This window comes from Chrysochloris asiatica, unplaced genomic scaffold (assembly GCF_000296735.1).
Source record: "Chrysochloris asiatica unplaced genomic scaffold, ChrAsi1.0 scaffold00064, whole genome shotgun sequence".
NCBI classification, from domain to species: Eukaryota; Metazoa; Chordata; class Mammalia; order Afrosoricida; family Chrysochloridae; genus Chrysochloris; species Chrysochloris asiatica.
The window spans coordinates 7,066,768-7,080,436 of record NW_006408582.1 but is presented as its reverse complement, the minus strand read 5'-3'; the positions used below and the strand labels follow the sequence as shown (position 1 = coordinate 7,080,436).

The following is a 13,669-nucleotide window of genomic DNA, read 5'->3' as shown; positions in this document are numbered from 1 at the left end:
AAAACCTTATGGAGCACAGTTCTACTCTGATACACATGGGGCAGCCATGAGTCAGAGTTAGAGCAAGGCACTGGGTTTTTATCAGAAACCAGTCAACAGAGTAGGAGAAAGAAAACCTTTAGCATCCAACCCACTGTAGATGTGACTTAGATCTGATGCAATTGTCATAAATAATATTCAGACCACCTTCTTTTGTCATCAAAGCACATTGTCCTAACCAGATTCTCCAGCAGTACAGCCAACTCTAGACAGGGATGAGAAGAAGGGAGCTCATGGACCTCAAAAGACTAGCTTTGCATCCCTTAGTCTAAGAGGACAAAGCATCTCAGCAACTATGGGAAAGCCTGTCTAGTCACCAACTGCTCTGACAATTCTATTTTGACATCACATGAAGATGCATGAAGAAATGCCCACTAGGCCACCTTCCATAAACTTACTTAAAACAAGCACAAAGTCTTAAAACATTTTTCAAGTTTTTTTTGTTGTTGTTTTTTTAAATGCCAATGAGTTTACCCCTGTGTCACTCTGTACATTTTTGTTTTTCCATGTAGAACCAAATTGAGGAACTTTTTAACAAACAACCTTATTCCCTGCTTTGAATTCATGCTATGGGACTTTAACCAAAAGAAATCCTTTACCCATACAGCTAGCTGTAAAAATGCAATTTATTTTTTCTGCAAATGGACCATGTTCTAGGGTAAAACAAATGCCTTTTTGTGTAAAAGTAACTTCTTTTTTTTTTTTTTCCTGGACTAACTCACCAAAGTTAAACATGAAACTGAATGACTGATATTGCCCTTAACAGAAAAACCTTTACTTCCCACCAAGCAGAAATGAGGAAATCTGGATTCTAGATTCAATTTGGCCACTGATCTAAGCCCAGTGACCTTACGGAATGCGCTATATTTCCAGTCTTGGTTCCTCTTCAATGAGTTGGCAGGGTGGGGTTAGAACATAAAAGGAGTTGATCTAAATTTTCATCCAACTCTAAAATTCTATGACTCCAGATAAAAACATAGGTAAACAATTGCAATATTTTGTTCTGAAAAATGGTTTAATACTGACTCAAAACACAGATTACTAGAAGTCAGAAGAATGCACTCTGCAAAGGAAAACCCCCATCTTCCTAGTCTGCAGTGATGGCTGTCTAGTTGGCAGGCCTCACCAATCGCTTTAACGTAGTAACATCTCCATCTGCTGGAAATTTAGGTTTTTGCTGCTACAGGTACACATTGAAGAGGTGTTGGTAAAAGTTCCATGTTGTTAGTGGCCCTCTAGTCAATTCTGATTCATGATGATCCCGTGTGTGTGAGTGTGTGTGTGTGTGTGTGTGCAAAGCAGAACTGCTGCATCGAGTTTTCTAAGCTGTGAACTTGCAGAAACAGATCACCCAGGCTTCTCTTCTGAGCTCCTCTGAGTGGGTTTGAATTGCCAGGCTTTCAGCTAATAGTTAAATGCTTAACTGTTTGTGCCATCCAGGGACTACTAAAGGTTTAAGAAACCAAACCAAACCAAACCATTGCTATCAAGTCAATTCTGACCCATAGCGACCCTAAAGGATATAAGTGTTGCTGTTGTTGCTAAGGGCAATCAAGTTGGTTAGTGACTCTCTAGTGCAGGGGCTGTTATTGTTAAGTGCCGTCGAATCAGTTCCGACCCATAGCGACCCTGTATACAGTTTCCAAGGAGGTAGGGAATCTTTTTTATGCCAAAATTTATAACAGCATTCTTGGGCCATACAAAATTCTCAACTTGAAAATTATCCTGCTCTATTTGATCAAACATTTAGTTAACTCACTTTTAATGTGATGGCAAAGAACAAAGGCACCAGGAATTGATGGAATACAAATTAAAAATTTTCAACAAACTGATGTGGCACTGGAGGCACTCACTCATCTATACCAAGAAATTTGGAAGAAAACTACCTGGTGAAGTGACTGGAAAAGATCTGTATTTGTGCCCATTCCAAAGAGAGGTGACCCAATGGAATATTGCATACAAATAAAATTTTGCTAAAGATAATACAAAAACGGCTGTAAGCATACATTGATAGACAAATTTCAGAGGTTCAAGCCAGATTCAGAAGAGGATGTGGACCAATGTATACCATTGCTGACATCAGATGAATCTTGGTTGAAAGCAAGGTTGGTGTGGAACCAGAAAGATGTTTACCTGTGCTTTATTGACTACATAAAGATCTTTGATGTGTGGATCATTACAAACTGTGGACAACATTGCAAAGTATGAGTATTCTGGAACACTTGATTGTGCTCATGAGGAATCTGTACATGGACCAAGAGGCAGTTGTTTGAACGGAATAAGGGTCACCAAATGGTTTAAAATTAGGAAAGATGTGTGCCAGGGTTGTATTCTTTCACTATACTTATTTAATCTGTATGCCGAGCAAATAATCCAAGAAACTGGATTGCACCTCAATGTAAAGAAAACAAAAATCCTCACCACTGTACCAGTAAACAATATCCATTAAATGGAGAAAAGATTGAAGTTGTCAAAGACTTCATTTTGCTTGAATCAACCATCAGCACTCATGGAAGCAGCAGTCAAGAAATCAAAGAATGTATTGCATTAGGCAAATCTGCTGTACAAGACCTCTTAAAGTTCTCAAGAGCAAAGATGTCAGTTTTCAGACCAGGGTGTGCCTGATCTAAGCCATAGTATTTTGAATAGCCTGAAATGTATGTGAAAGTTGGTCAGTGAATAAGGAAGACTGTAGAAGAATTGATGCATTTAACTAATGGTGCTAGAGAATATTAAGAGTACCATGGACTGCCAAAAGAACACACAGATGTGTGTAGGAAGAAGTACAGCCAGAATGCTCCTTGGAAGCCAGAATGGCCAGACTTCGTCTCTCATACTCTGGATATATTAGCAGGAGGAACTAGTCCTTGGAGAAAGATATCGTGTTTGGTAAAGTGGAAGGTCAGGGAAGAAGAGGAAGACCCTTAATGAGATGAATTGGCACTGTGTCGGCAGCAATGGGCTCAATTATAGCCACAATTGTGAGGTTGGTGTGGAACCAGGTGGTGTTTCATTCTGTTGTGCATAGGGTCAATATGAGTTGGTACTGACAACAACTACACTGTGATGGCTGGAACTGCGGTTGTCTTGGCAGGGCCAGACCAAATGATTTTGAGGTCCTTATACAGCCCACCCCTGCTCTGGAAGGCTTCCAGGACTACAAGTCTTTGTAGGAGCAGAATGCCTCATCTTTCTCCTGCAGAGCGCCTAGTGGATTTGAGCCACTGATCCTGAGGTTAACGCACTATGCCACCATGACTCCATAGGACAAAGCAGAACTGCCTCAAAGGGTTTTCAAGGCTGTCAATCTTTACAAAAAGCAGACTGCTGTATCTTTCTCCCATGGAGCAGCAAGTGCGTTTGAACCACAGACCTTTTAGCTAGCAACCACCAGGGGTCTTAAAGGCTCCATGGTGGTGGTGGTGGTGGTGGTGATGTTAGCTATTGTTACGGAGTCAGTTCTCACAGCTACCTTGTATAGGGTTTCTGAGGCTGCAAATCTTTATGGGAGCAGAAAGCCTCATTTTTCTCTCCTGGAGCGACTAGTAGGTTCAGACTACTGACCTTGTGGCTAGCAGCTGAGCTGTAATCTATTAAGCTACCAGGACTCCTAAAGGCTTTGTAGCTTCAGGCAAAAGTTGGGTTACCAAAAACCAGCCTGCTTAACAAGTCCTCCTCCTCAGTATTCATTTTTGGAGGATGGTAGAGCTCTGGTGTTGAGAACTTCTTCCCACCCATTAAATCCTATACTGGGTCTGCTCTTGTTCTGGAGAATGACTAAGAAACCCCCAGAAGTGGGCACTCAGTGTTGGTCAGAATTTCCATACTTTTCTGAAAGATGATCCTCGGAGCCTCGGTTCTCAGGGATATAGTTAACGCCTCTGGGTCCTTGGGAACTTAACTAGATATTTGAATACAGCTTGGTGCTGACTTAGTCAGAGGCAGGTGAGGGGGTGGAGGCCGTGGGAATGAAATCCCCACCTTGGATCAGACACAGACCTCAGAACTGAATCACTTCAATAATGCCACTTCAGTCTGTGGTCCTTAAGTTCATTTTTTGAGATACTGGTGGGAAAATCACCAAGAGTTTTAAGGTACCCTGGAGAAGAGGCCCAAACCTCTTCTCATACCAGGGTCCTAAACTTTCATTCCAGAATTATAGAAGTCAGAGGCCTGACTCCAGCTCTGTCATTGCCTAATGGACTTGAGAAAGTCTGTTCTCCTTGCTGGACCTCTGAAGATAAGGATATGGATGGATGACCTTCCAGTTTTGCTAATCTATAATTCCTGTACATATCACAAGTTTCTCCTCATGTTGCGTAAACTCTCCTGTCATCTCTTTACTTCGCCAGTTCATCTTCCAGTTCCATCACACACGGAGACTACTTTTTGGGTCTTGTCAGAGGACAAGAAGGAAAAGCTTAGTGCTTTGTGCAAGGGCTGTTGTCTGAGCTTTGGGCGCCAGTGAGGGTGTAACCTCGTCAGGGCAGAGAAGAAAGGCATCAGTCTCCAAGGAATGGCCATCCAGAGCTGATGTCAGTCTTTTGGTGTGCAGTCAATAGGCTCCAGAGCCAAGTGGATTAGGCACCCTTCCTCCACTGCTCCCCACCCCATCCTTGGGGGAGCCCCCACTGCCTACCACTTCCTCCTGCCCCCAGCCTTAGACATTAATCCAAATGCTAAATCCAGCCTGCTCAGCCCAAAGAGCAAGGCGAATAGTCCCAAAAGCATCCTTCACATTCATGGTAACTCTCACCAACCTCCACCACCTTTCCCCAAGAACAGGGCCAAGGATTCCTGACAAGAAGCCCTCTGGTATACGAGCAGCATTTCTGATCTTCTTTCAAAGGTCATCTTTCCACAGTTCCTCCTTTCCTCCTCACCCTCCTCAGGGTTTCTTGATTTCACAGAGCTAAATGTCACCACTCTCCTAGGCAATATTCTGTCAGAAACCAGTCAACAAACAGACGAGGAGAAAGACAGCAGAGCTGCCAAGACAACCTTTAGCATTCAGTTCACTATAGATGTGACTTAGATCTGTCACAGATGTCATAAATAATATCCAGAACCCCTTTCTTTGCCTTCAAAATTCTTTCTTTTGGCTCCCAGCAGAACTCCACAAGAATGCCTCATCTGGCAGAGATACTTTCAGTTAAGCCCTTGGCTTAAGTTTGGACATGTTACCAGGATGGACTTGTCTCTGGAGAAGGACATTATGCCTGGTAAAGTGAAGCGTCAGCAAAAAAGAGGAAGACCCCTCCAAATGACATGTACTGGCACAGTGGAGGCAGCAGCAAGGGGCTCAGGGCTCAAGTGTAACAATAGTTGTGAGGCTGGTGCAGAACCGGGCAGTGTTTCCTTCTGTTGTGCAGAGGGTTGTTATGAGTTGGAACCAACTCAATGACACCTAACAACAACAACAAGCCCTTGGCTGCTCTTGAAAGGGATTCTAGATAATGCTAAAAAGACTATGAAGAACATAAATAGCTTTGTGGATTATAACATGGAAGGTGAGGTGGGCATGAAGAGCCCAAAGTAAGCCAAGACACTTCCACTGGCTCTCCTCACTTAGTAGTATTTCCATCATGTTCTGGTGTGGCACTGTGGGATAAGCAATGAACTGTAAGGTCAGTTTGAGCTGCAAGGCTGGCAGTTCAAACCCACTATCTGCTCCTTGGAAACCCTATACAAAGTCGCTATAAGTCGGAATGAATTCGATAGCAATTAACAACAGAGTTCACAAAGGGCTGTCACATTCAGTTTTCTTATTGGATCCTTCTAACCACTGCCCTAGGGAAGGCAAGAGCAGAGGACATAGGAGGTAAGCTAATGTGTCAGAGTTGGAATCTGGGACCCTTTTGAGAAGGGAGGTCTGCTGGTTCAGGGCAGAAGTCAGTGAGAAGGAGATAGATCAGGAGCTTCCATTGGTCTAGACTGTGGAAAAGGGCCAAGCTTCTCTCGTCTCCTTTGGCCCTTATTACCCCACCCCATCTTCTGCTCAGCCTTACAACACCCTAGTCCTACAGCAACTGTGAGAAGAGTGTCACTTTAAGGAACAACTAAAACCAAGGAAGAGCACCCATAGGGAAATGACCACTCTGGGTCTCACTTTGAATCTACAGTGGTATTTGTCCTTGAGTTTCTACAGCACAGCCTAAGATTCAAGTCCTCTTTCCCCAGGCTGGTCTCTGCAGAGAAAAGAGTGGAGCCCAGATGCCCCAGATGCTTGTGCCTGAACACAAAGGCAACATTTCAGAGACCACCAAATACCACATGCTAGTAATGTTTTGGAAGTTGATGAGGAATATCAATTTATCCTTTTCTGGGTAGCTCTCCAAGATTCTGCACATTGCCCTTTTGGGGGACAAAATAAACCCTAGAAAAGACTGGTATAACTAGATAAACTGGCTTCCCTTGTTAAAGATTCTAGAAAGACCTCCTATTAGAAAGTTCATGAAAAATTTCATTATCTTTTAATTCCCCTTTTTACATTGGTTGTCTGCCAAGTAACCAGTGTGCCAGGCTCACGGCTTGATTAGTGGTGAAGGAGAAAAATGGGGTAGTACAATCTTACTGCAGGCTTCTCAATGCCCCCTTCTCTGCACTTTTCCCCATGACAGAATTCGTGTAAATAATACATTTTTAAAAATCAAGCGACTGAAATTTAGAAGCATGTCCAATGGTTTTAGAACATAGATCTGAATCGGGTAGCATACTAACCAGATGTCCACGCACGGCAATAAGAGCTTTAGACGGATTAAGCATCTAATTTTCACAATGACCCTTTGGAGTTGGGGCTGTTATTATCTTCATTTCATAGATGACCAATATGGAGGTACAGAATGACACAGCTAAGGTAGTGAGGCAACCAGGAGGGAGCCCAGGCTGTCTGCCCCCAGATCCACCCACACAACCTCTAGGCTTACACCTTCTGTGGAAACAGTCTGTGCCTTGACGTAGATAGGGAAGCTCCTATGACACCTGAGCCCTCTGGACCCCTAATCATGTGGGGTGGGGCTGTGTGGGTGGCAGCCACACCTGTGCTGACACACTATCCAGGGACATCAACAGAATTTCCTTACTTGCATCTCCCGCTCTGTCTCCTCGGTCTCCTTTCTCTCCTTTTGGGCCTCGGTCCCCTGAAACAGAGATGGAAAGAAAACCTGTTTGTGAATAATGTTATCTGCAGGAGGAGGCCTCTTGACCCAGGCCAAGAGACACCTTCAAGTGGAGCCAGCAGCTCTTGGAAGGCAGTGCAGGGAAAGAAAAAGGCATAACCAATTATGTTGCAAGTTCTAGTCACCTGGGCAAAGAGGAGGGGCCCAGCTCAGAAAGTTTAACACTGTCCTTATTGAAGCAGTGAAGGGCAGCACCTACCAGCACAGACTAAAAGAACAGGTGGTATTTAGCTAGAAGAGGAAAGAAAGCAAAAAATCTTCCAATTCCACAAAGTTTTAAAAGTCCACATTTAAGTATTGTTGCTGCTATGAGTCATCGAGTGGGTTCCGACTCATAGAGACCCTGTATAGGGTTTCTGAGGCTGTGTAAATCTTTATGGGAGCAGAAGGCCTCATCTTTCTCCTGTGGAATAATTGGTGGGTTCAAACAGCTGACCTTGCAGTTAGCGGCCCAACACACACCCACTACACATCTAAGTACAGTGAGGAATAAAGTCTTCAGTTATATATAGGGAATAAGACAGGCTATATGTCAGCAAATCTTCTGATTGTAGAGGCTATTTACAATCTACAACATAAGGGATTTCCCCAGGGAATGGTGGAATTTCCTTCTCAGGAGATGGTTCAAAGAACAGAACACTTTTCCTGGTTGGTTTCTCAGCCTACAAAGAAGGAGAAGTCTCTGATATTACTCTATCCCTGGGCATTAAAATGACCAGGAAATTCTACTTCAAGTATTTCCAAAAAGATTACTGCAAGTCACATATTGTCCAGTGAAAAGAGCAAGTCAGCAAGTTACAGGGCAGAATGCCTAGTGTAATCTGAGTTTCAAAAAAAACAAAGGCAACTATATATTCACATATATATACATATATGTGTGTGCTTAATGTCCTGGCATGAAACACTCCAAAGTGTTTACACTGGTTATTCCAAGGAGTAAGCACTAAGGGAAAACGGAGCGGAACGTTCATTTTTCATTTTACACACTCTGTTCTGTTTAATTTTCTTTTAACAAGCATATATTGCTTTTATGTTCTAAAATTCATTTTTTAAAAAAGTACATCATGAAAGAAGGGAAAACCTCAGCCTATTTAATCTCCAAACAGAAAGCAGAATAAAATGTCCTAGTGATCCAAGATCAAGAGACCATCCCAGACACGGACCACTTCAGACAGCAGAATGTAAATGAAGGCACATTTATCTGAAGTGATGTGAGGAGGCCTGAACACTCACAAAAAGAACAAGAAAAGAGAGGGTCTATGGTGCTGTAGGGTAAGCACAGGACTGCTAACTACAGAGTGAAGGGTTCACACCCACCAGCTGCTCTTTGGAAAGCCTACATAGGGTCGTTATGAGTTGGAACCAACTCAACAGCACTTAACAACAATGACAAAAGTGAAAAAGTTAGTAAATTATATAGCAACAGGAAGAAGAAGCATTGTTGACTGTGTAAACCTGAGAAATGAAGTTCATAATACCTGGGAGAAAGAAAAGGAGTATTACAGAATGTTAAGATTGTAGCAGGGAAGGCGGTTGTACTGGGTCTCCCAGTCTGGGGATGTACCAGCAGGCATTTTTCTGCAGGCTCACTGTCCTTCCTTTCCTACACTCCTGGAAGCCAGTAGTGAAGATCCCTTCTATTTCTGTAGTACCTTGTTGCTGTTAAGTGCCGTCGAGTTGGTTCCAACTCACGGCAAATTAGGGCTTCTGAGGTTGTAAATCTTTGCAGGAACCGAAAACCTCATCTTTCTCTCAAGGGCTCCAACCACCGACCTTGTGGTTTGTAGTCCAATGCTTATCCTACAGTGTCATTGTGCTTCCAGTACCTTGAACTATATAAAACGTTTTTATATACAAGGGGTTTCCAAAAGGTCGTGAAAAACTCCACTATCTTTTAATTTCATTTTTCCACAATAGGAAAGGGCTGCGAACCACAGGTTGGCAGGTTGAGCCCACCAGCTCTATGAGGAAAGATGAGACTTTCTGCTCCTGCAAATATTGACAGCCTCGGAAACACTATAATGGGTTACTATGAGTCATAATCGACTCCATGGCACTTAACAATATCATATATAAAACCAAACCAAACTCACTTTCATCAAGTCGAGTCTGACTCATAGCTGCCCTCTACAGGGCTTCCGAGAAGGTGGATCTTTACAGGAGCAGACATATGCCTCACTGAGTTCTTATGACACAGGGTGTTGGTGATGCAAATGGTTAAACAGTCAACTGCTAGTGCTAACTGACTCCCCAGGAAAAACCCTGGCGATCTGCTCCTGTAAATATTGTTGTTGTTAAATGCCGTTGAGTCAGCTTAGACTCATAGCAATCCTGTGTAGGATTTCTGAGGAACAGTTGGTGACCTTGCAGTTCAAATGACCTTGTAGTCCAGTGCTTATCCTACAGCACCACACCAGGAAACCCCATGGGGCAGTTTAACTCTGTCATATGGGGTCTCTATGAGTCGGAATCAAATCAACAGCACCCAACAAAAACAATAATTCGTATGACAGCCCTACGAAATACATTAAGTATTATGAAGAGTTCTGGTTTTTAGATGAAGAAATGGATGCTTAAAGAGATGAAGGCACCCACCCAAGGTCATTCAGCTGGTCAGTGGCAGAGTCAGCATTAGAACCCTGTCCACCTGTTTCAAACTGTTTCAATGTCCAAGCTACAATCCAGTGAGCAAGGCTGAGGGTGCACCGAGATTCGTTTACCTTTGAACCCACGCATGCCCATTGGTCCTGTGGCCCCCAGCTTTCCATCATCGCCCTTTGAGCCAGGCAGTCCTGGGGATCCTTTCTCCCCTGCCAGACCTGGGGAGAAGAGAAACAAAAGGTGGAACCACAGACTCAGACAGAAAGAACCCTTAGAGTTGTAGTCTAGTTAAGAGATCTAACTCAGCCACAGATCCAGAACCTCTGCTTCCTGTTTCTACTGTCAGTTAGGTAAATGATGCGGCAATGCAGTGTTGGAAGATCAGCACCTTTTATTCAATTAGACTCAGATTCCCTCTCCTTGAAAGGACCAACTCTGTTGTGAGTGGTAATCGTGGAGCCAACACTACTTGGGAGCTATCCCTTTATATCTAGATTTAGATTCAGCAAATAACTTTTGAGTAATTTATTTGTGCCAAGCATCATTCTGGGTGCATTTCAAAAAATTATCTCATTGAATCTTTGCAACAAGTTTTGAGGTCAATATTATTTCCTAGGTGTTACAAATGAGGAAACAGAGGCCCAGAGAGGTTAAATAACCTGCCCAAGGTCATACAGAAAAGAATGCTAGAAACAAGGTCAGAGTCCTGGTGAACATTCATCACCAGTTGGTTTCAATAGGCTGGATGTAAAGGGCATAATGGTACTTATGGATGGGGAGAGAGGGTGGAGCTCAGTAATAACTAGGAGGCAGATGGAAATGGCCCTAGTTCAATTTCAGAAAAAAAATTCCAGTAAATTCCCTTACTTTCATTATTCTCATGAACACAGGAGGGAGTGAAGAAGGGAGGAGCAAAGGGGAGTGGAGGACTGAAGGAGTTAGGTCAATACAAGGGATGGATGGCCTGCTGCCTGACTAGTCCCAGGGCTCCAGGTCATAGTCCTTGTGGCCACAGGCCGGCATTTCACTGTGGAAAGCCAGAGTCAACAGCTGTTTTCACTGAGTACAAGCTTGAGTCCCCAGGAGGCTTGACCTAAGTCCATAGTTACCTTGGTAAAGCAGAGCACACTTAACTAATTTACTAATTAGTTGGCTTTCTTTGGCTTTTTTCTGAAATGTGGAGAAAACTAGTCTCTCTGTAGTTATTCTTCCATTGCTGAACTCAAATGGCTGGAGGAGGACAAGGTGGTCTCAAGAGGGTGGGAGGAACTCAGAGAGGGGCTGATTGAATTTCCTCTTCTTTCTCTTAACACAGATCTATCTGATCCAAAGTCTAAAGGTTCTGTTTCCACAGCTTCTTGAATCCAGTGCAGAATATGCCTGTGGCCCCCAGCCCCTCCCATTACTGTCATCTCATTACCTCGAAGTCCAGGTAATCCAGGTATTCCGGGCTCGCCTTCCTTTCCTTCATTCCCCTGATCACCTTTGGGTCCTGGTGGTCCTGAAAGGGTTACAAATTACACCAATGTTAGAAGGCTGTGTTCTGGAATAAGAAGTGTGCAGAGGAAAAATAAACCTCCCCTCTCCTAAGAGAGGAAGGGTTAGCATCACGCTTTGGAAGCACATAGGCCCCTACCTAACCAAGTCTTAGGAGATCAGGGAAGACTTTCTGGAAGAAGTGATAGCCAAACCGAAGTCCAAGGATAATGAGAAGGTAGCCAAGGAGTGAAGAAGCCCCGGTGGCACAGTGTGTAAGTGGCTGCTAACTAAAAGGTTGGCTGTTCAAACCCATCCAGCCGCTCTGTGGGAGAAAGACCTGGTAAACGGCTTCTGTAGCGATTACAGCCAAGAAAACCCACTGAGGCAGTTCTACTCCGTCACATGGTGTCACTATGAATTGGAATCAACCCAAAGGCACTCAACAACAACCGTGTGTGAGAACAATCCTTATATGGGGTTAAAGGTCACAAAGAAATATGTACGATATGATGGGATGTGAAGCTGGGGGCATTCACTGGGGTTAGAAAATAGATCAGGTGTAAGTGTTGAACTTTAGTCTGAAAGAAAAACACGGTCAGAGAAAGATCACTCTGGCTATGGTGCAGGAAATGGATTTGGAGTATGGAGGAGAACAGAAGCAGGAAGAGCAGCGAAGAGGCTGTAATGCAGGTGAGAGATGATGGCGCCATCATCAGGAAAATTGTGGTCAGGAGACAAGCAAGTGACACATTCAAAAGCTGATTTGAAAGCAGAAGAGTCAGAACTTGACTAAACATTGGTGAAGGTAAAGAAGGAGGCCCAGATAATGTTCAGATTTCTGGCGTGAGTACTTGAATGGAAGACGGTATTTCTCATTGCTCCTGAGTGAGGCTTTCATGTTATAGAAGGCGTTTTAGCATACATGATTTTATTTAGTCCCTACATGTTGAAGTTACTTGACTGAGGTTACACAGCTAACTAACAAGTAAAGGAGCTACCATGTCACTCCAGGTCTGTCTGGCCCCAGTCCACTCTGCCACTTCCACTGAGGTAGACAGCTCACTATTCCCAGAACATACTGTATCTTCCTGCCACCGAACCACCGCCCCTGCTCTGCCCATGCTGATGAGCCCAGGTGTCTGTATTGGTGGTTTCCTGTCTCTACCTGTCCCCATACTCTTTGCCCAGAAGATGTGCTCATTGCTATTTTCTTTGATTATTCCTGCTAAGAGTGGGCACAATCTGTTTGAACTCATGCAATTTGTACCATTTGAGATTGATCTCACACAGCCTCCCTGTCATAGGTGTATGTGTACTCTCTTTCTTAACAAAATTGGCAACTCCCTGGAATGAGGATCACCAGCACTTGGTTGCTAATTGAAAAGTTAGAGGCTTGAGTCCCCCCCAGAGATTCCTCAGAAGAAAAACCTGGGAACTGATTTCTGAAAAATCAGCCACTGAAAACCCTATAGAGCACACACAGTCACCATTGAAGTCAACTCAGCAGCAATTGGTTTTTCTTTGTATCTGCTTCAAAGAACCAGACTTCAAGTTATTGACTCCTGATTTTATTTGTGAGAGAAAAAAATGATCAAGAAGGATGCCAAAACTGTATAGTCACAACATAGCAGCAGTGTCTTTCACAATAAATATTTGATGAATGAACAACTATGAGATCAGAGGGTGTTAATACATACAAAACAACCATGCAGCCAAGGTCGAGATGTACTGATAAATTCCAAAAGTTGGCATTGTCCTCAGACCCTAACCAAAGTTGACAACTGTTTAATAATTCCATGGCACGTGCACAGGGAAAAGGAATCAACAATTTAAAAATTCACAAATTAAAGAAATCATTTAAGGAGGACTTGGTTTTGTAGTCATCATCTTCTTTTCTATGAAGAATAGCAAATTCAGACTGGCCATATTTATCCTAGGTTTTAGAGGATAGGATTGAGGTATAGAACCTGTTTGGAATATGCCTAAGATTATACAATGAATGAATGGCATTATGAACAAATGACTCTCACAACTTTCATTCCAGCAAGGGCAGACCTGGAGAAAATGTAACCAAAAAAGGAGCCTATGTCTGTTCTCTGTCGAGCTCTATGACCACACAAGAATTCCCCAATGGTACACCCATTGGAATACACGTCTCATTCTTCAGTGACCCCATCTAGTCCTTTCTACAGGGCACTCAGTGTTTCATGAATTGAGCTGGACATGGATCTCATACTCCAACTTATCTAATTTGAGTGTGACTTAGGGTATAGATCTTTCAGGAAATAATTCTCATAAAGGGAAGATGCTACCAGTACAATGACTGGAATGGAACTTCAAGTACTAGAGCATCAGGTGGCCCAGATAATGGG

The 13,669-nt window shown here is 43.4% G+C and overlaps 1 protein-coding gene across 1 annotated transcript in view; it reads right to left on the bottom strand.

The window, feature by feature from the left end:
- SCARA5 (scavenger receptor class A, member 5 (putative)) overlaps positions 1 to 13,669 on the bottom strand; it is a 197,836-nt gene that overhangs the window by 47,092 nt on the left and 137,075 nt on the right. Inside the window, exons 4-6 of the mRNA XM_006864350.1 lie at positions 11,239 to 11,319; positions 9,938 to 10,036; positions 7,122 to 7,178 (exon numbers count right to left, since the gene is read on the bottom strand). Of these exons, the coding sequence (XP_006864412.1) occupies positions 7,122 to 7,178; positions 9,938 to 10,036; positions 11,239 to 11,319 (237 nt within the window). The remainder of the gene's footprint in view (positions 1 to 7,121; positions 7,179 to 9,937; positions 10,037 to 11,238; positions 11,320 to 13,669) is intronic.